General features: G+C 36.2%; 1 protein-coding gene across 4 annotated transcripts in view; it reads right to left on the minus strand.

The window, feature by feature from the left end:
* Positions 1-22,211, minus strand: part of NLGN1 (neuroligin 1) — a 726,540-nt gene extending 704,329 nt beyond the window's left edge. For 2 of the 4 annotated variants that reach the window (XM_082393951.1, XM_082393949.1), the window contains exons 1-3: positions 19,296-22,211; positions 1,660-2,473; positions 1,174-1,233 (exon numbers count right to left, since the gene is read on the minus strand). In XM_082393951.1, coding sequence (XP_082250077.1) covers positions 1,174-1,233; positions 1,660-2,152 — 553 coding nt within the window. In that variant the 5' untranslated portion in view covers positions 2,153-2,473; positions 19,296-22,211. The remainder of the gene's footprint in view (positions 1-1,173; positions 1,234-1,659; positions 2,474-19,295) is intronic. The other 2 variants (XM_082393952.1, XM_082393950.1) reach the window with 1 other exon arrangement.
* Positions 22,212-23,493: the final 1,282 nt, after the last annotated feature.

Here is a 23,493-nt window from a genome sequence, read left to right on the forward strand (position 1 = left end):
TAAAATAAAGGTTAAATTCCATTCTATCAGTCTGATCAAAGAAATAAGAACAAAAACAAAACAAAATTCAATTTAATGCAAATACTTCTGATCTGCAATTGAGGATTTGGTGATATGAAGCTTCTTCCACATAATGCAATCCCAATGAAAAAAAACAGTTTAGACGTTCCCCACCCCACAAGAATGCTGTAATGAAATCTGACTTGGTCCAGCCAAGAGATCAGAAGTGCACAGAGAGAGAGAGAGAATGTACAGAACTGGAATATTAATATGACTTCTGTATGAAGATTGAAAATTCTACAAAGTTATAATAAGGTCAAAATAACACAGATAATTTACTGCCAGAGAAAATCATACTCTCCTATGAGTGATTTACTAGATGTTCTATAAAAATGGAGTGTGGACAAGCTACATTCAGATGCAAGCTTGCAGCTGTCAGTGTCTACATTTGCTCAATCTGGCTAGAGGATGCTTTGAAGGTTGATTTAATTGTAGCTTCTGAATCATGTTCTTCCCTATGTTTTAAATTGTTTAACATAAATATAAAAATGTTAAAGCAATTTTAAGACTGTAAATATTTAGTATAAAAAGCTGCAAAATCTCATTTTTTTCTGGAAGAGTGACTGAAAACGGAAAGACTGTCTGGGAAAAAATACCATTACTTAATAATGGTAATTGTCCAACAGTTATGGCAAATTTACCCTTATATGAGAAAGTTCATAGGGTGTTCAGAAGGAACTAAGGATAAACAAACAAAAAACTAGGTTTGTGACTGAACTGATCAATTTTAAGAGAAACAGGAATCTATTATCTGTAGAAAAGGGTTCGGAGATCAAAGCTGAACAGCTGGGAAGGCAGCATCTTTGGGTTCCCTGCAGGCAATGTAATAACCTAAGTATCTTTTTCTCTATACACAAACTCAAAGCAGAGATTCAACTCCTGTCCATGCCACCAGCGCCAGCACACAGGCAACCACCAATGAGCTTTGTCAATGTCATCTACTCAGCTAGAGCTCTCCTCAACCATCTTTCTATTCTTTGACAGGCTTCATTAAATTCCAAATATCACCTAACCATTCACTTCCCAGCATCAACAAATCATCCTTAGGGAGAATATCTTGTTCTTCCTCTGCAAGCTGTTTCCCCCATTTTTTATTTTCACTTTTATACATACCTCCTTTTCTACATATTTTCTTGCCGGGTTTTCTGGCACATTCCTTGGATATTCTTTTTACTGAAAAATGAATAGAAGACTAGAAAATAACATGGCGCTCCATCACAGACCGCCGGAACATGCAACACCACTATCTAACTTAATACGCTCCTGCGTTTACTGAGTGCGAAAGATCCCCAATTCGCTGAGCCTGCACATGCAATGGAGAAATGTTGATGCATCTTCTCAGAAGTCATTCGGTAGGAAATGGAAATTAGGAACCCATTTCTACCTAAATATACGTGCTGCAGAGGAAAGAAAATGAGTAGGCACAGGAAAAAAATAAGAACGCCAACACACATAAACAAAAAGAGCTGCATGCACACATGTAAAATATGTCTACGTGCCGACAGGAAAAGCCATGCATGCTACCAGTACACATGAATTAATATTGTTAGAATAGAAAAATATAAATATATCTCCCTGTTTTTCCTGTAGTAAACTCACCATCCTCAGTTGGGACGTATATATTTAAATACAGGCAATCTTCACTCTGGTCTTGTACGTATGATGAAACCACATCCAAGTTATTAGTAAACCACACAGGAAGCATGACTTCCGGCAATCTGCCATCAATGATATTCTGGGGACACACAGGAGCAAACTGAGTAGCATTCCTGATATCTGACCAAGGAGATGGTGGTTCTGGAGGCTGAAAACGATGTTCTCCTGTTGGCGGGGCTGCATATGGAATGCCAAGAAACTGAATAACAGGACCCAAAATTTCATTATTGAGTTCTTTCTTAATCCCTCTTATCTTGCCGAAGTTGGTAGTCACCAGTGGGTCTCCATCATCCAATTTTTGTGAGAGCACGTGGGCAGCCTGAAGCAAACAGCCCAACACACAAAGAGTCAATGAGGCACCCAATCCCCTGTGTACCAAGCATGCCATTACTGCTCTCCAAACATAAGCTGGCCACATGCATCTGGGCAGCGCCATGGTTCCACATCAGTTGTGTAGTTGTCTGGTTGCAGTGAGGCAAAGGTGTTTGTATCCACTTGAGAAAAACCGTATAACGGTAGAATACACCTCAGATTTCTCAAAGGCGAGCTTGTCAAGAAAAGCTCAGAAAGCTCTTCATGCAGCCAGTATCTCCCACTGATTTCACATGTATTGAAGTAGCATCTTCAATCATCGCTATTTATCAGACCATATCCTATTGACCATTCTGTTTTCCATAGTAGCAACGGTAGTGAGAGTGGCCATTGACTGTACATTTCCCTCTTATAAATCAAATCCAGTTAGCTGCAGGTCTATATCCTAGAGAAAATGAAAATAAATCATTAGTACAAACAAGCTAAAGTAGACAGAGTGATAACTAGATGTTTTACAAGCTACAGAAATACTTTAATAGTGGCTGGAGTCAGGTGAGTTAAATACTACCATAGGAAAATTATGGTTTGATGTGAGATGACAGATGAAATAACCGATTATTAGAATATTGAGAAACTTGCCTCCTGGCTTTATACACATTTAATAGAAAGCAGGCCTTGTTAAAATATACAGTTTCAGGAGTATTTCACAGTACAGTTTTCTTAAAATACTGAAGGTTATGTGTGAAATTTTCCCTTTATTGAAAGTCTTCAATCACTTTAAGGGACCACAGTATTAATCACCAAACATACTAAAAATTAGAATTCAGTAGCAGAAAACCTTTTTAAAAATATTGGTAGGGAATTAGTCAAATGTAAACAAACTTTGTAAGAATGACTATATATATTAAACAAACAAACAAATAAAAAGATGGTCCCCAATCCTGTGCTATATAGAAAAAAACAAAGATTATGTTAGAACAAGAAAACCAGTATTAGTTCAACTATGATCATTTAAGTGCAACTACCTTATAAGGTCAATCTCCTTGCTATTTCTCAAAAGTATACATAAAATCATTGGCTATAGCTCCTTCACCTTAAATTAAGATTCAAGAATTTAAAAGACAAAATGCCTTTAGACACAACTTGAAAAAGAGACAGAAGTTGGCATCATTTTTTGCAGACTTTATTTTTTATCATCTAGGTAGCTATATATTTTAGATATCAGTAAATTTGCAACAGGAAAATTAACTTCTGAGTCAAAGTCAATATATTTTAAATTACAAATGTTCTCACTACCTGTTAAAGATCAAAAGAACAGTACAAAAAGAAAAGAGTGCGGCAGTTTAAAAGAACAAGCATACCTAATCATAGCGTTGCATACTAACAGTAATCAAACATCTAACACTCTTTACCCAGTCCAACTTAGGATGCATCAGAATAAAATGTAACATTCAGTGCAATGCAATTCACAGTGTAATCTTTCGTTAACTGCAAAATAGCACACAACTGGACAAAGTTTTCTTGTTCAAGCAATGTTTTAAAGTGCTTAGTTTGAAAATAACAGTGTTGATTTGTATTATAGATGGTTCTATCCTGTCATATTATGGGAAGATTCCTGAAGAAGTGCTGGTCTGGCAGTGAGGCTGTCCTGACTTTATATTATTGAAAAGGAGATTGCAAAAACTATATAGGGCAGCAGGAGATTTGTTTCAAGCCTGGTGTTCCTTTAGCTCTGAACAATTCATCACAGATGGCAATAAGAAGATAAATGTCTTTCTTCAAGAATACTTGTCTGTGTTAATTCTCATACCTTTGTTGTGAAAGCACATTAACATACAAAAGACAGGTTTAGACCCATCCCATTTCTGTGCCAGAACTCTAGCATGTGTTGAAGATTTAGCTGCACAAACCCACTTCTGTTAAGAGTACATAATGCTCATTCTTGCACAGAATCGTGGTGGGCCACAGCATGACTAAGTCTTTCCTACTCACCTTTTGGTGTTCAAAAGCAGCATTTTGACACCTAAAATAGAGAACCTGTGGTGAGGACTTAAAAATCTCCATCACCATATTTTATTCAGCTTAATTTTCAAATACAGTGATTTCTAAAAATTCTTCTTTACATACTTGGTATCTCATCCAGAATAAAAAGTACTTGTTTGGCATATGGACACCAAGGGGGGAAAGTGGGGTGGGGTGGTGGTGGTGGGATGAATTGGGAGATTGGGATTGACATATATAAAATAGATGACTAATAAGAACGTGCTGTATAAAAAATAAATAAAATAAAATTCAAAAATTAAAAAAAAAGTACTTGTTTGGTTACCTACAAAATAACACTCATTTTTGTACTCACAAATCCTTAACTGTGTTAAAAAATAAAAGGGCTGCTGTTTCCCACTTTAATGTGCTACTTTAACACAAATTGTGGAGGATGAGAATTCTGCATTCCATGGCAAATTTTCAAATTCTAATGGTTAGCTTTTAAGGTTACAAAAATATCCCATTATACATGGGCTTACCTGTATAATTACAGTATCGGCCCCAAATATTTTTCAGAGGTCACTGTTATAATAATAACAGTTGCCCAAGGTTAATGTAAAAATATGGCTTGTTTAAATAACTGAAAATTTACATATATACATGTATATATATGCCTAAATTTAAAGACTCTCAAATTTGTTGGCAGGGTTTTTTTTTTTCCTATTTATTGGTGCTTCCTTAGTACAGTATATGCCAAACCCTTAGCTTTTAGGCATTTACATCTCATTTACAACAACAATAAAAACTAGCTTCAGCAGTTATCTCCTTTTTACTTACAAGGAACTGAGACTTAGAGGTTAAGTACCTTGGCCCAGGTCTCTCAGCTAAACAATAGCAGATCCAGGAGCCCACTGGCATCTACTTTAAAGGCCATCCTCTTGATCATTACACATGATACAGTCTCTCACTTCACAATTAACACTTTTTTAAAAATTGATCCTAGTGCATTTAAAATTGAATTGTAAAAGTGTTTTATGTTCCTTCAGAAGGCAGAATTGAGGTAAATACTCTGACAATTTCATAGAAACAGAGAAATTTAAATGGTCTACCCTGTTCTTATTGGCACTTTAGATTTTGTTACCTTTTTTACCTTTTTTTACTTAACATTGAATGCAGTGATTGGGTATCCATATGTGTTTACACAAGATCATGTTAAAATAATAAGGAGTAACCCCAAAAAGCCCAACTTCATAATAGCATAAATGCCCATTAACAGATATTGATAAATGAATTATGATATATTCACAAATTAGAATTCTATACTTCAGTGCAAATAAAGAACCTAGACCTAAATATATCAGCATGAATAAATCTCAATATTTTTGAAAAAAGATTAGATATAGTAAAATGCTATTTAAATAAAGCTTAAAATATGAAAAACAAAACTACATATTATTCACAGATGCATAAATATGTAATAACAGAATATTTTTTATCCATGGGTAGGGAGAAAAGGGTATGAAATGAGTTCTAGCAATTAATTAATGTTATTAATTGATTAATTGGAACAATGAATGATAATCTGGGATGAGGCCTTAAAAGACCACAATTAACTACAGCAAGTTTTACAAATCTAAGATTTGATGGTGTTGGGTGACACACGCGAGCACACACATCTTTGTTATGGAATCCTCTGTATTTTTCTGTATGTTTGAAATAGTTTATAATAAATACATTAAAATAATGAGGTCAGAAAAGCCTTATTCAGCAGTCCAGGCAAGTAGATGAGCTTATCAATCCACACAGGACTAGCTTTCTCTGACTTTGCAGTAGGTGGAGATACTAGCTCACAAATTCCTCCATTATTCCTCCCTTTGGGTGAAAGCATGTGCAATCCCACTGAGATAAATAAAACAAAAATAAATAACATTTAAAAAAACATAATAAATGGGAATATATTATCTCCTTGCATTAATTTGTCATAACACCTGGTCCATCAACTAGTTTGTTCCTGAGTGACCCAGATCAAAGAGATGATGCTGGAGAGAGTAGAGAGAAATTTCTAGGACATTAAATAATCACAGTGGGTGGCCACATGCGTCCAATTTTTCCTTCACTCAAACATTTATTGGATATCTATAAGGTATAAGCTATTGTGCTAAATCCTATGAGAATTTAAAGATAAGTACAATCTAGTCATTGTTCCCAAGTAGCTACAATATTGTAAAGATCTGAATTGATTACACGCTTATCACCAGAGCTGCATGGAGCTTGGCCAATGCTACACAACTGATGGTTGTTATTTACCATAGTTATGTTCTATAAAGTCACTGCAAACACTGAATTAGGGAATATGAATCCATTGCTCCGAGGGAAATGCATCTGTATACATACATGCATGTGTGCATGTGTATGTGCATATACACACAAACATATATTATATATACATATTTCACATAGTTATAAATTATCATCTTAAACCCTAAAAACAATTCATCCTAGTAGAGTCTATTTTCTTTATTTTACAAAAGAGAAAACAAAGTTCAGAAGTGTTTAGTGACTTGTCTGAGGCCACCTCACTGATAGATGCCAGAGTTGGGATTCAAATTCCCTCCACCGGGCCCCAGAGTTGGAGCTTCTTTCACTATACTGCATTCTCTACCATCTCCATCCTCTGTTCATCTCTGCATGAGAGCTGAAACCAGAAGTCAGATCATCACCTTGCTCAACCTCAGCAGGAAGCACGCTCATGGGGTGACTCACATTTTTTGTTGCTTTGCTCATGTCTGTGAATGACTGCAAAAGCACTATGAGTATTGACTTTGGGGCTATGAATAAATTTTAGTGAACATGCAAATTTGCAATCCAGATCCAGAAATAATGAAGACTGACTGTATTAACTAAAGATAAATAATGTTTCATACCTATGAATCTATAAGTTGTTTTGAAGTCAGAACATAGCCTGGCAACAGCACTTAGTAATAATAATGGGATTTAAGAGTTGGATTTAGTAATAATAATTTAATAATAATTGCATTTAGTAATAACTGGATTCAGTGGAGTGTGGCAGTTTACAATGGCCAACCCTGGCCATGTAACTGAAATGTGCTTATGGGAACGGCTCACTGTAAGAGAACCTGACCACCAGCAGATTGTGGGCTTCCTGTACCAAGATGTTTCACATGCACACTGTTGGTGGTTCAAGACCTGGAGACAAGGGGTATCCCGTGGGACCCAGGAACGGGAGAACAAAGAAGACTGAGTCTGAGATTTACAGACCCTATTCAATGCATACCCTTCTCCTGCTGTTGCTCTATTATATTATTTGCCTGTAATAAAGCTGTCCAATGAGTATAAACTATTTGAGTCCTGTGAGTCCGTTCAGTAACTGACCACTTAAAGTAAATACTGTGTAATTAATTCACATAGTAATTAAAAATGAGACGAATAAACAAATGAATGCAATCAGAAAAAAAAATGTTCTTAGGCTTTAAAAGGAGAGACAGGTCTACCTTGAATTAGTGGATAAGGAAGGAGTTCATAAATCAAGGGGAATATGAGCTGGGCCTCAAAGAATTGGACAAACACTGATGGTTACAGAAGGAATTCCAGGTAGAGGGCACATTCTAGAAACAGTGGAGAAGATATGTAGTGGTAGTGTGGTGCTCAACCTCCCTGGGAGCAGCTCACACTCCAAGGAGAAAGTCCACGCCAGTGTAGAAAGGTCTGGTCTTCTTGCCTCAGTGCAGACCCACTCTGAGGGGCCATCCCAGCCCCAGAGCCCCCTGTGGAAAGGGGCCGAGGGAGGAGTTGGCTGTGATTCCCTGACTGCCTCCCCAGGTGTTTTTCCCAACGGTATGTCCAAATAAACTTTTAGCAGGCAAACCTCCATCTCAGAGTCTTTATATTTTTTTTCCATGGGAAACCTGACCTATGACAGAAAGGAAAGCAGCAGCCACATTTGAGGAGGGCACAGTTTAGTTTGGGCAGAACACAGAGTAAATGAGGTTGAGCATTGGATGAGACTGGAAAAGGCAGGTTACAGCCAAATCAAGCAAGCCCTTAATTAAAAGGCTAAAGAATTTGGATTTTATTCACTGGATGATGAAAAACCATTAAATATTCTTAGCAGGGGAAGAGTATTATCAAATCTATTCACAAGAAAATTAAACTGGCAGCACTGTGGAGCAGAGATACCCAGAGCAGTGTGTTTATACCCCACCACAAGAGTATCAGATGCGAGAAGGGAAGTAAATCGTTGAACTTCTATGTATTGTAATTTTTTTATAAAGCAAAAAGAGAAAGAAATTAAGCTTTGCTAATATGAATATATGGTTTCATGCCAGTGTCTTCACGTGGTTGTGTGATGCACACAGCACTTGAGATGTTCTTTGGAAGGTGATGGCTCTATACTGTGGTGGGTTTGCCAGCAGTGGTATTTTGTTGTTGTTATCGTTCCTTTTCAATGTTTGGTGATGTATTAGAGTTAATCTCACTGGATAAGCAGATGTATACCTTTTTCATCATGTTTTAGTTCATGTAACCCTCAAAAAATTGGCTACTACGTTAAGATTTTCCCACAAGATATAGATTAAAGGAAATACTAGTAATAGAATAAGAACAAAAAAAGAGCAGAAATGAAACTTCTCCTAGTTCTAGCATAAGTTCTTCTTCAGCTACATTGCAAACCTGAAAATAATGGCTATCTAATCATATATAATAACAAGCAGACAAAAATATTTGAAAACATCAAAAAGATAACTTTGAAATACAAATTTATATCCATTTTAGTAGCTGTGAACTGTGCCCTAAGAATCTCTACATCTTGAGCTATTAATGAATCATGAGAAGAAGGCATCAAGTTTATGTTAAAAAAAAAAACAAAAAACTGACATCTTTCTCATCACTTAGTGTCTATTTTTGTGTATGTTTTGCAATCTGATGGTAGAGATATTTATGTAGGAGTATAAGTATATATTTTATACTTTTTTATGATTTGGTTATCAAAAACAGAGGATTATGTGACCACAAAGGTGTGGAAACCATTACCTTAGTGAATGAATTGGTGGGAAAGAAACTGGAAACAGTTTTATTTTCATGTTCAGTTTGAAGTACAGCTAAATACATCCACATTTATGTGAAAATGACATCAAAAAAAGCTAATATTATAGATCACCAAATATTTGCCAAGCTCTGTCCAAAGCACTTTACATTCAGTCCTCACAACAAAATTATAAGCCAAGTATTATTATCTGAGATGAGGAAAATGAGGCTTTATGTGGTTAGATAACTTTCCTAAGGCCACAAAGCTAAAATAAATAAATAAATAAAAAGGCAGACTCCCTAACTCTAAAGAATATGTCCTGAACCTTTATGATACATGACATTTTGCTTTGCTCCTGAATGAGACAAACTCAATAAAGTCATACGCTCAGTTTGAAGGTTTTCAGGAGAGTGAAATACACAGGACACCAACAGGAGGGAAATATGAAGGTGGCTGATTAGCTTGCTGAGGTTAATTAACATGCATAATTTGGAGCGGCTCCAAATGGTGTGGTATTGAAAGTTTTTCCAGCAACATTCCATAACCTGGGTCACAGAGTAAATGATAGCAGTTAGGATTAGGGATAAGCAAGGCAAGAATGGTAGAATTTCAAGGAGCAAAGGTTATAAGAAATGGTAATTCTAGTGTTGAATAGATTAACTAAATCTGGGTAGGAAGGCAGGGAGAACCAGAAGGGTACAAGGAGAAAAGGTAAGAAAGAATTAGAACCAAAAATCACAAAGGTGGGAATATCAAAGTTCAAGACCTTAATCATGTAGAAGTTCAAGGTCTATCACAGCCCATGTTGTGGCCATACCAACACGTAGCTATGGAGAACATGGTGACAAGTATATACTGGCATGATCATCATTAATTAATTAATAACTTGATTAATGCTAGCACCAACAAGTATGGACTGGGGCCAGTGAGCTAACTACATCATCTCATTTAGCTGTGTCTAAATACCATGAGTTAGAGATAATTATCATCTCTATGTAACAGATAATTAAACTAAAGATCAGAAACACAAAGCCACTGAAACACTTTTCAATAAAAAAAGAAAACATTTTTATGAACGTAGGGAGTTCCAACAAATAGAAAGAGATAAGGCAGAAGAATTTAGAGACTCTAAAGATAAACTCTGTCTCTTCCTCAATTCTGTCCAGAGCCTCCTTCTAGGAGGAAGGGTAGGCAGGCCTCAAAGCGTTCCCAGGTTACATCGCCTTCTCCCTTCCTTCACAGAACATGTAAGCAGGGTTCTACTTGTTCTCTCTCTCCTTGTGCTATTTCTACTCTGAATGAACTTCTCCAATGATGTAAGTAAATAACAGAGAAAATAGAATGTTACAGAGAAATGGCAAACTAAAATTTGACAGAAATAGGAGAAAAAAATTTTACCAACAAAATATTTTAACAGGAAAAAATCACAAGTATATCACAGAGGTTATACCTGGTAGCAAACTATCTTTGTGAAAAAACAATATTAACTAAAACAAACAAACAAAACACAGCACTGGGAGCCATGGTCAGTGAATTGGACCCAACTTGTTTACCAAGATCTTCCTTACTGAAAAATACTCTCCCCATCAGATTTTACCTGGAGGGACTCCAGCTAGGATCCCTTAAGGTCTGGCTCAAATGTCAGTACTTCCTTCTCAGATCCTCCCAGTCACAAAAACACTCCCTCCCCGCAACTCTCAAAGCATTTGTTGCCTTTCTTGTAACTGAATCTGTAGTACTTTTTACTGCAGTAATTTGTAAACTTGGATTCCTTATTATTACATCATTTAGTGTCAGGCACGGGGAAGGCCAACATGAAGGAGATAGGCATGGTGATGATTCCCAAAGAGACTAAAGTTCAATGGGGAAGACAAACTTTATGTAAATCAATCACACAGGTAACCATTTAGTCATAAATGCTTTGCCAAGAAGGATAATGCTCTGAGGGGAGAGTTAATGAGTCTGGAGTGGAAAGGATGATCTTCCTGAAGAAGTGACCTGTAAACTGGGTTCTGAAAGATGAGTAGAAGTTGTCAGGGGGCAAACTGTGTCAGACAGAGGCAAGGGGAGACCCAAATGCTGTGAAGCCTGGGGCTCCCTATTAACAAAGAGATCAGTGTAACTTGAGAGAAGGGTGGGGCATCAGGCTGGAGAAGAAGTGACATTTCCAGAACTTTTAGGCCAAAAAATTAGGGATGTGAGATCTTACTCCAAGTATGATGAGAATAATTATAATCACAAAAATAACATAATCAGATTAACCTTAATCTTTGAGAATAGAGGCTATGGCTTTTCAATTGCTGATTTGTAACTACCATCCCCAGAACAATTTATTACATTGTAGGTCATTGGAGAATATTTCTTGAATGAATAACCCATTCATTCATTATATTATTTTTCATTAATTAACCCTACCCTCAGATTTTATTTATTCATCTGTGATACTTGACCTCTGTGAAGGCATTATCTTAATTACAGTTGAAGCAAGAGGAGATAAAACCGAGAAGAGGATGACAAATTGAAGTACAATGAAAATTCCTCATCATGCAGAGGTGTGCATGGATGGTCATATAGACTGGTGACTAATTCCATTACTATTTGGCAAAAAATGGGATTTTAAGATGCCATAACAGCTTTCTGACAACACAAAGAAAAAGAGATCTAAGTGATAGCGTCTCCTTCTGCATTCTGCAACTGAATATTTCTACTAAGACCATCATTACAACAAATGGCTAAACATTGGGTGGTTCTTGTTTGTTTTGTTTTGGGTATGCAAGTAAAACAATCCATTTAACATCTAACTGTATAAAACAAATTTTACTTTCTGTTTACTCTGAACCTATTCTCAGACAGAATCTCTAAATATTAATTATTAAATTTAAAATCTACTGAGGAGTGTTGACTTCCAGATGAGCAAGAAGGTTAAGGGGGCAAGAAGGGCAAGAACTGTAAAACAGGTTGTTAAAAAAAAAGCATGGGCAACAGTTTTAATGTATACGTAAAATACCACAGGAGACATTTTTAAAACCATTTGGTGACCCTGTGATTCTCCCAGAAGAAAATGAATAATCACTCAAGAGCTCAGGAGAGACAGCCAGGTAGAGCTGATTACTTCCCTTGATATTAATGAGGCTTTTGTCTGACAAGAGCCCCTTTTGGGTTGCAAGTCATCGTGTCCAGAAGCAACTTAATTATGCCTGCCAGTATCTTTATAGAGAAGACAGTACAACCTAAGAGCTGTGCTACCTTCTCAATTCAGTATTTAAGCCTATTTTTCTTTCTGGTGAGTTGCTGTGCCTGGGAAGAGTGGAGAATTGCCATCCCTGGTGCCCTGCTTAATTAAATTCCTCTTTAAAAAATCCCGTGCTGCCAGAGAACAGCTACAACTTTGGCAGAGGAAGGGCTAAGTTTCTCAGTATGGCCCTGTGCCAGGGTGAGTCAATCTTGACCCCTTGGAGGATGATTAGCAGAGAGGGGGGAGTTAAACCTTTGTGCCCATTCAGTCCTAGGCTTCTGCTGGAATTGGCAAATACTGTAGTTACTATTGTTTAAGCAGTAACTGTCTGCTAGGAGCTGGACTGAGACCACCAACTCCTTTCATGGAAGGTACCAAACAACAATAAGGGTTCTGTCACTCCTGACCTGGCTTAGAGCTCAACCAGTGCCCCAAAGGGGAAAGGCTATTACACTTGCAATCTTCTTCAGATATCCACATCTTTTATTTTCTCTTCGTATTACAGATCCATTAGTACTAATAATGACAAAATTCAAAACAATGCTCTATTCATGGGCCATTTGCGTAACAAAACATCAATGAATATATATTCACAAGAATTTAATACACACATGGAGTAATTTTAAATTATTTCACCATTTAAATAAATAAAATTTAAATTTTATTTAAATTCGTCATTTAAATAAAACTGAATAGGAAATTTGTAATTATAAATTGCTTTAAAAATTGAAAAAAGAATTAATGGCCAAAATGCCAAACATGATTATATTTTAGATCTTATTGCCCGTGTTCTAACTGTTTGAAATAATTTTTAGGGCTTCCCTGGTGGCGCAGTGGTTGAGAATCTGCCTGCTAATGCAGGGGACACGGGTTCGAGCCCAGGTCTGGGAAGATCCCACATGCCGCGGAGCAACTGGGCCCGTGAGCCACAACTACTGAGCCTGCGCATCTGGAGCCTGTGCTCTGCAACAAGAGAGGCCGCGATAGTGAGAGGCCGGCACACCGCGATGAAGAGTGCCTCTGCTTGCCGCAACTAGAGAAAGCCCTCGCACAGAAACGAAGACCCAACACAGCCAAAATAATTAATTAATTAATTAATTAATTAAAAAAAAAAAAATTCAGGGCCTGGGGTCCTCTGTCCCCCAGAAAAAAAGAAAAAAGAAATAATTTTTAGTGCTTCCAAAGTTCCTTGAGATATCACATTTCCTACATGGCACAAAATAATTCTAATGTACATTTTGGTAAAGTATAACCACAAATAATCCTATTATACTTATGAGTCTTGATAAAATAATTTATCAAAATAAAATAAACTGTATAAAAATTTCACTAAAAATTTTAATTATTATTTATCTTTGATTAAAATGCAATCTTTTAAATATATTCCTTTCTACTTTTGGAATTTTGCACATAGCTTTAAAATATCTATCAGTTCAAACAACAATTGATTTATGTTAAGAAAAAATTAAAAGCAAAAATGAAGAGATCAGGTATTAAGCAAGAGGTTACCAATTTAGTTGTTAACATCCAAGGCTAGAACCAGGTCTCTATATTCATTTAGCAATATTTATTGGTCACTAGTGAAATACCAGGCACTGTTCTAGGTGTTGGGGAGAAACACACATAGCTTTGAAAAGCCAGACAAAAATCCCTGCCATTATGGATGTTATACAGACTACTATTACTGTATTATTGCAGCATGTAAAGTATTTTACTCTTATATATTAAACAATTCCTCAGATTTATTACTAATGACCACAGCTCTAAATAATAGAAATTTTGGCATCAATCTTAGAGCAACATATGCATTAGAATACTTGGCACAGTTAAAGAGGTAAAGAAACTAGTGACTTTTTTTTTTTTTACCCATAAGAGAAAGGATAGATAACAATGTCACTTGCGTGTAAAGTTTTGGATAGCTAAGTAATATAGATTTAAATTAAAAATGACAGATGCACTGACTTGAAACATAATGGTTACTGAAGTGAAACTTTACTCCTTTTAGCTTTACGGTTAACGAACTGATGGCTCAAGTATTATTTTCAGGTGTGAATACTGTGATAACTGTTGGTCAATGTGATATGTAGCAATCACTGTTTTCCTGGTCAGTTCTATCATAAGCAGAATGGTTGTCCTATGGGAAAAACTTATGCCAGTGATAATTCTAAGTTAGTTTTTTATCAAATCAGTATTTATTGATTTAATGTGTGACCATGTTAAAGTTCCAATATGGAGTATTCCATACGACAGTATGAAAGTATTCACCATAACTATCTAAAAAAAAGACAAGATTTTCAATTCACTTTGAAATGTTACAACTAACCTCTTTTCTTCTGAAGACTCAATATTCATTGGGTGTTTCAAGGAAGAAAAAACTACTGTTACACACAAGTGATGCCAAAGGTCTGTATGAATAATAAATTAGCCTATCAATTGGATGTTTCCAAAAAGGCAGTTGTTGAGGAGCATACATAAGACCTTCATATTATTGCCTGACTGCTTCACTCTTCCCAGAATGTACCTACATTATTTAAATACAGACAAAATGTGAGAAAACCACATTCTAAGGAAATACTTGCCCAATATTCTCTCTCCTCTTCAATTTCTGCCCCAAAATACAATGCCACTACCAAATAAATAAATAAGCAAGCAAACAGATAAATAAATCTACTTATTTTCTAAATTATGCCAAAAATTAAACTATAGGTGCAGGTAAATTGATACATGAGCAGATCTCCTACTGAAGCACCACTTATCGCACACCCAAAGGGATGGCATGGGTTTTGGCAGGTAGCCCTAACTGCAGGCATATGTGGTATTAGAAAAGTAGACCATAGGAAAATGAAAGGCTACTGTGTGGCCTGTCTCAGGGGGACTAATACGGAACATGCCTGGATACAGAGTTAACATACTAAACCAAAATTGCTATAGAAGAGTGAAAACTGTGAAAAAGTGTATATTCTTCGATTTCATAAGTCAGACCCAAGCTCATCAACTTAAAGGCAGGTCCTAAGATGTCAACTGCATTTAGTAGGTCTAGTCTCAGGCTGGAACTTTATTTCCTGTGATGTATCCCTGTGATTTTTGATTTTACATCTGTAGCAGTAACTTAACTTGCATTTGTTCCAAAATGAATTTCATGCTCAACTTGTTTTTCTTAATTAAACTTCCTTTAGCAACCCCTAATATGTGTATTATTAAAGCTCATTAGTCCCATTCATGCTTGCCTGCCATTTTTTGGCTACACATTCATATACTGAAGTGCTCTGTTGCTATATATAGGAAGAAAATTAAATAATAAATATGGGGAATTGAATGTTTTATGAGTGTCAGGATGAGAAAGTGCCTGCAAGGCCCATAAGGTTTCACACAAAAGAGGCATTACTGCTAAAGCTAACATGCTGACACATCTCTCATCTATAAAGTCTGCAGTAATGGCAGCAGTAAAGCATTTTGCCATTGACTAGAATTTCTCTTACATGCAACGGAAATAGACACAGAAGAGATTATATCGACTGTTATAAAAAGACTTCATATAAAATCCCCCAAAAGTTTAATGTCTAATAATTTCAAATGTTTAGAGTGATTTACTAGTTTTCCCTGACTTCAGTTAAGCTTAGAGTTGGCAGTCTTTCTCTTTCAAACATGTTTGCTACCAAATAGGTGGTTTTTTTTTGGGGGGGGGGGCGTATATTGAAGGCAGAAATAATTCATATCCTTTTATAGCAACATAGCAATATTTGACATTGTCAATGTGATGCCATTAATAACAAAGCATAAATAATCAAACCTGTTACTATTAAGGAATTATTCTTAGGAACAGTTGAGATGTAGCTATCCCACAAGATTAAGACGTTAGCTACCTCAAAATGTTTTAAATTACCTTTTAAAAGGCATTTAAAAGGACACCCTAAATTCATCGTGAGTGTTCTATATGTTAATTTTTTAATGTTTCTGTGCTTTGCAAATTTGAAATATTAAAAATTGAAACTTTGTAAGTTTTAAGGGTTTTATTTTTTTGCATTTCTCGATAAAGCAGAAGAGATGGAAGATTTGCATTTTGAGAAGCCATGTGTTAAATTTTAACAAATCATTAAAAAAGGATTGCCCTTTTCATTTTGCTTTCAATTAAGAGTGTGTAGCAATTTTCTTTAAAAAAAAATCAGTTAATGTAGAATAACATTTAACTGTATTTAAATGTCTCAAAATCATGGAACGAATCTGCAGCAAATGTATTCAGCACCCCCTGAACGTTAGGCCAGCTAGAACACATGGAAGGCTTTCGAGGGACAGGTGCAGCAAAGCTCCAGTGAATCAACATCAGTTTTTCCATGGTGGTAAGCTTTGGGGAATCCAATGTTATTTCTTGTCACATACATTAGGAACTGTGCTTGCAGCTTTCAGGGCTAATTGAGAGTTTCTATTTCTTTACCCCAAACTACCACATTCTGTGTTATTCAATAGCAAAATTGAAACAGCTGATCAAGGCTACCATGTTCTTTTTAATAATCATGACCAAAAAAAAAAAAAATGTATTTCGATAAAGTAGAGCAAATGTAATTAATTTTCTAAATGAACTCTTCAGGTTTTTCAATAGTTCTTAGAGTCATCCACTCTATTAATAGAGAACTTTTATGTAACTGGGTAACTTGCTCTTCATTTACTGGCTACAGCTTTAAATTTTTTTTGTGGTGTATCATTTTGTTTATTTTTATTTCTATCATTATTAACCTTCCAAAGTGGATCTACCACCTACAAAGTTTACCAAAGTTTTATGTAGGAACTGCTTGTAGAAACCATAGAGTGGGCCAAAGTTTCCCCCTTTTCATTTTTACTGCCAAAAGAAAATGGAACAAGGGACTACTAAGTATTGATTACTCTTGACAGATGAAAATATTGTTCAGCCATGACAAAGGCACTTTAAGCTGACTCTCCTGGCTTTAGCACTATTGCACATGCCATGACCACTGGGTCAGTGGTTGTGAAATATGCAAATTAAATTTTAAAATGACTTCCCTTTTCATATTTCATATTTTCCATCTACTTTTATAGTATCAACATTATATTCTCTACTAGTCTAAAAAGAGGAATCCCAGCCCATCTCCCATTCACCTTCATTATTGATTTACTATTATCATTTAATATGTTACTTGCTAGCTGTCTTTTTAAATTTAAACTTTGAAAAAGATGTTAATATTAGCAGACTATGTGGCCAGGATCAGTGGCTAGAATGTACCAAAATGCAGAATATCCATTCTTCTAGTTCTTGCTGCACATAAACCACGTGATTTAGAGCTGCGTTAAAAAAAAAAAAAGGCAAACCCAACCTCTCAGATATCTTCTTAAAACTAACAGTTAGGCTTGTAGAAACTATTTCTTGCTGTTTTTATCATCTCTAGAAAAACTTACGCAAAGTCTGCAGAAATAAGTAACTTTTCCACTGTAGAATCCTTGGGAGACAAGAGTTTCATATTTTACTATTTAATCTTAAAAAAGGAATGGCATTGTTCTTGTTTCAGTATTTAGATTTACGAAACACATATACACACGCAAATCCAGGAAGAAAGTTTGGTGAGGCTCCTCTTTTAATACCTGAATGTCTGATGTATCTGGAATTCCTGAAATAAGTATTGGGATGATGAGTGCTTTAGATGATATTGAAGAGTTGCATTTCAATGAGTTCACACTTAATGAAGAGGTTTCAATGTTAAAACCATAAAGGTCACATTTCATAATCTATAAACAGAAACCCCTGAAAAAATATTTGATGCTTTTCTTTAAAAGATTAAAATGTAGAAAATACATTATTTTATAGTTTAACTATTATATATCTCCATTTTATTCTAATACAGCTGAATATCTGAGGTTTAAAATTTAACAAATTGGCCTTAAATAGGAAAAGCCAACTAAAACTATGATGCTGAGGTATTAGAAGCTTATAAAGGGAGGGGAGTGCATTAACTTATTTAACATATCTATCCACATATTTTAAACGAACCACTTCTTTATATGTAATTGTTCTGAACCTATGTGGACTCCAAAATTGGTTCAGAATAATATGCTTTTCTGATTCCAAAGCAACTTTTAGCTTCCTAAGTCAATTAATATTCACTCACTTGAGTGATTAATTTTAATTATATCTGCTGAAATTGATTTTCCTACTGTAAATAAAGACGAGCTTTTACTGAGAGCAATGAAATAACATTTTAAAAGAAAAAGAAAAAAAAAAGACCCCTGAATTCAGCTGCAAGAAAATGTCTGGGAACGCGCGCACCGCTCAGTTGGAAAGAAAAGCCAGTAAGTGGCGAGGGAGCCAGGGTAGGGATCCATCGGAAATGCAGCCGGCTGCCTGGCGCACTTGCCAGCCTGGGCCCTCGGCAGAAAGGCTGCAACGCCTTCCTGGACTCGTCCAACTCGAAGAAAGTTACCTCGGACTGTATTATGCAAAGTCGAGCAAGTGAATTACAAAACAACATGTATGGCCAGTCACCCACTTCTACTGTCTCGCAGTGACCCTGTAACTCTTTAGTGTCTCTGAGAGGAGGGAGAGGCGGGAAGGGGAAGGAAGAAAGAGCGAGGGAGAAAGAGACAATACGAAACGGCCAACTCCCCCTGCAAAATTCCCCTGGAAGCCGCGGCCAAGGCAGCAGCGATTTTCTACTTGGGCTTCCCCCTTCCACATGCAGGTTTTTCCAAGGCATCGCTGCCGCCTCTCCTTAAAGTATCACTAGGATTAAGCACTAGATCCAAGAGGGATCTCCCAACTGAGAGATTTTCAATGCAAAGTTGAGAGCTTGGAGGGTTGCTTGGCTTCCCCACCGACGCCACAAAATAAGGTTTTTAAGCTCGATCTAGGTAGCTCCCTAGCGATCCACCGGAGATGCGCGAGGTGGTTTACATCTCCCCCTTTTCTTTCCATTTCACAGGCACCGTGTCCGCAGCACCTTCCGCGCGGCGGCACACAGACCCAGGCAGCCCCCTCCCAATAAAAGACCCCACACTTACCCTCAGTAAGATAAATCCACAGAAGGAGCCCCCTCATCTTCCCCCAGTCCCCTTCCAATAATTCAAGGAGACAGTTTCTACAACACTTCGCCGTCAAATTCAAGCTGAATTGCTCTAAGTATTTACCAGTTCCTAGACGCTTATTTTGGAATCTCGAGCACCCGGTTAATTCTTGTTTCAGAATTCAAGATGCTTCCTTTATTTTTTTCTTTTTTTTCTTCTCTAAGCAGCCGCAACCCCAGTTTTGCACCCCCCCCTTCCTTTTTTTTTTTTCTTTTTTTATTCACCCACGGACACTTCCAAAACGTGTCGATTGATCCTTTTTTCTCTCCAGATGCAACCACGATCCAGAATCCTTGAGACTCAAAGCCACCTCCATGTAAATCCGACCATCAGGCAAGAAATACAAATGATCAAACAACGTTACTTCTTTCAGCTGCAATCAGATAATCCTACTAATCCAATAGATTTATCTCGATTGGAAATTGACCTCAAAAATGAATCCCTGGTGCTGATGTCCAGTAGAGCGATTTCGTAGCCCTGTTCAGATGACCAAAAGAACTGTGGATTCTTTCCTTCTTTCTTTTTAAAGTCTTTTTTGGATTCTGGGTGCACTGCTCGCAAAAAAATGCCGAGGACCCTGGTTTTCCCCTAATATAGGTTTCTACTCCAAATCAGTGCAGGATGAAAAATGGTACAAAGATACCCCTAGTGGCTTGAGGTGATATTGCAGGGATCTCACTTTTTTTTTTTTTTTTTTAATACCCTCTCCTCACCTTTTTTTTTTTTTTTTCCTCCCCTCTCCCCACTGTAGATAACTGGCTGCTATAGTAGTGAAACAAGAAGAAGGCTGAACAGAGATTAACATGAATAGTATGTGACTACTTGAAAAAATCGTCTGATCTTTCTTCTTTGTTTTACTTTAAAGACTGAATCTTCTGTGCTTCTGTCTCCACAGTATTCCATCTTTTTTCTACAGAATTTTCCCCAATGGCTTATAGTAGCTAAAAGGCCAATTTGGGGCAGCTAGTGATTTCAAAGCTAATGTATTTGTTTCCTGAATAACTACAGATATCAAAAGAAGCCTCAGTATTCCAGAGGTATGCTGTTTTTAGAAAAACCCTTAACATTTTGTTTCCTTTAAAGGAATATTCATATGTATATATATATGCATTTTGGGCAGGTTTTAGAGAAAAAGAACCAATGCAATGAATTTCAGGATTCTGTTTGGTAAGCAATATTTCATAAACTTTACTGTGCCTACCAATAACCCAGGGATCTTTTAAAAATGAGGATTCTGATTCAGTAGGACCAGGGAAGAGATGAAATTCTGCATTTCTAGCAAGCCCTCTGACTACACTCTGATTTATCAAGGGCCTAGTAAACTTGGGAAGTTGAATTCACTTTCCTGATGGTGGGTGCCGTAGCTGCAAGGACTCCAAGGTCTTCTTTCTTAACTGACTAAATAATTAAATGTTTTTAGTGTACGAGCTACTAAGGAGTCAACAGATCTTCCTTCTACCACTGGTTTTGTTATTAATTGGCTATGTGACTTTGAGCAGTCACTTCCAACCCAGGGTTAATTTATCTATTAAAATTAAAGAGTAAACTCAAATAAATTAACAAGTATACTTGTTCCTGGATGGAAGACTCAATTGTAAATTAGTCTATAAAATTAAAGTAATTATTATTGAAAGCCCACTGTAGTTTTTCATAGAACTTGAAAAGTTAATTCTAAAGTGTGTTTACAAGAGGAAAGGGTCAAAACTTGTCAATACAATTTTGAAGAACAAGGTATGGGGAATTTCTATATTGACTATTAAGGCTTAATATATAATGACAGTAATCGAGGCAATGTAGCTTTGGTTCATAGCTAGAAGTTAGTCCAGGGGAACAAAATAGAGGGCTTAGAAATATATCCCTACATTTATGGAAACTTGATAAATACCAGGTGGCATTAGAGGGCAGTAAGGAAAGATGAATTATTCAGACAATAGATTAGGCATATGAAAAAAATGTATGTACACACAAAAAGTCAAAGCATAGACTGAGAGAATATATTTGCTATGCAATATCTTCGGTTATACAACCAAAGAAGGATTGGTGTCCAAGAACATAAAGATTTCTTATAAATCGATAAAGACAAAAATATTATAGAAAAAAATGAGCCAACAAGATGAACAGTTGACAGAAGAGGATTCTCAATGTCCAATAAACATCTGAAAAAGGTATTCAATTTCCCTAGTTAGTAGAGAAATGCAAGTTAAAATGATGAAATATCATTTCACAACTATGAAATTGGCAAAATTTTATAAGTCCAGCAATATGAAATATTTATGAGGATGTGGAGAAACCGTGAAGAACAGGTAATAGTACAACTTTCGAGAGAAGTTTAGCGATAAAGATTCTTCCATCCCCAAATCCAGTCTCTCCACTCGTGCATTCTTCTCTATGTCTCTATGCATGTATGGAAAATACCCATTGCAGAATTACTTGAAAGAGAACAAATAAAAACATCTTTGGATATATTAGTGAACAAGGAATTTATAGACTATTCACATACTGCAATATTAGATGCAGTAAAAAGAAAAGTGAATGCACTATAGCTACTTGAGTTAGCATGACTGCACCTCAAAAATGCAACGTGGAGCAGCAACAACAAAAGCAGAGTTGCAGAAAGATACTTGGGGGATGATATATTTATATATCAAGTTTTAAAACGTTATTATATCTAATTAGATCTATTGTTTTTGAGCATATGTGTATGTAGCAAAATTATATAAACATGCATGATAATGATAAGCATGAAATTCAGGGCATAGGTTATCTCTGGATGAACCAAATTTAATGAAATTGGAAAGACATTGTGGGGAGCCTCAACCCAATGTTCAGTGCTTTCTTTCTCATACTGAATCTTGACCATATATTATATGGTCTTGACCATATAATATATTATATATTTATAATATCACATTGTAAACTGTTTGTATGTCTGAACCATTTTCTTAAAATGAAATATTTAAATTAGATGATTTCTATGAACGCTTGTAGTTTTAGAAAAATTTCTGTTTAAAATAAGTATATGTAGAAGTGAAAAAAATAGTATGGGAGTTCAGAATTTCATAATGTACTATCTGCATAGAAGTCTATATAGATTTTTTAAATCTATACAGATTTTTAAAAAATTTGTAGTACTTTATATTTCTAAGAACTGGAAATGCATAGATGCTTATTTATTTCTATAAGGGGTATAAAAATTTCCAGCTAGCAAGCAAAAATCACCACCTAAATGAGAAAAATATGGTTGAAATAGGGGGAAAAAGTAATGCTTAACTAGCTTTTGGGGGGGGGGTATTTTCCTTTGATCTTACATATAGCAACAGGGCCTCTGAAATTGTGAAACAGGCAATTAATTGATCATGTTCAGTTCTGACCAGTTAACTGGAAACCCCCAAATCCAGAGTAGCCCTAAGCCAAACTACAACACAAAAGAAGATTCTTGCAGAATATTTAAAACACACATGTGAATTCAAATAAGGAGGCTTTGTTGATGTGAAATATGAGAACTGGATATCTCATTTCAAAGTCATTAGGTAGTATTTTTCATAATTCATGCAAAATAGGAGAAGATACCAAATATTCGGGAAGAATTTTTTAGAGCCCAATCTTAAAAGTAAAATGAGCTATATTAGCAGTTAATATTCTCAACTCACAGTGAACTCAGGAAAGATGTCTGGACAAATCGTCAAACAATAGATTGTCAACCATTCAGAACAGTGTTCCTGGGCAATAAGCAAAGAAGCTTTGTTATAAAGAAAGAGGAAGAGAAAAATTTAATTTCCTTTGAGAATAGAGCAGACAAGGGGTCTACAAGAAGTAGATACAATATTTCTGAAATTTGAAGAGGTTGACATATTCTTTCAGTAACCGCTTATTGAACACCTCTTGCATACTGGGCACGGTACAAAGCATATCACAGAAGACTTGACTTTTAAACAAACAACCACAAACCCTGAATTTGCTATTGATGATTGATTTGTTGATTGTAAATGGTTAGCAGTTATTCTGAATTAATACGTCACCATGGGGGCTTCCCTGGTGGCGCAGTGGTTGAGAATCTGCCTGCTAATGCAGGGGACACGGGTTCGAGCCCTGGTCTGGGAAGATCCCACATGCCACGGAGCAACTGGGCCCGTGA

Source organism: Balaenoptera borealis (genome assembly GCF_965194805.1).
Source record: "Balaenoptera borealis genome assembly, chromosome: 5".
Lineage (NCBI taxonomy): Eukaryota > Metazoa > Chordata > Mammalia > Artiodactyla > Balaenopteridae > Balaenoptera > Balaenoptera borealis.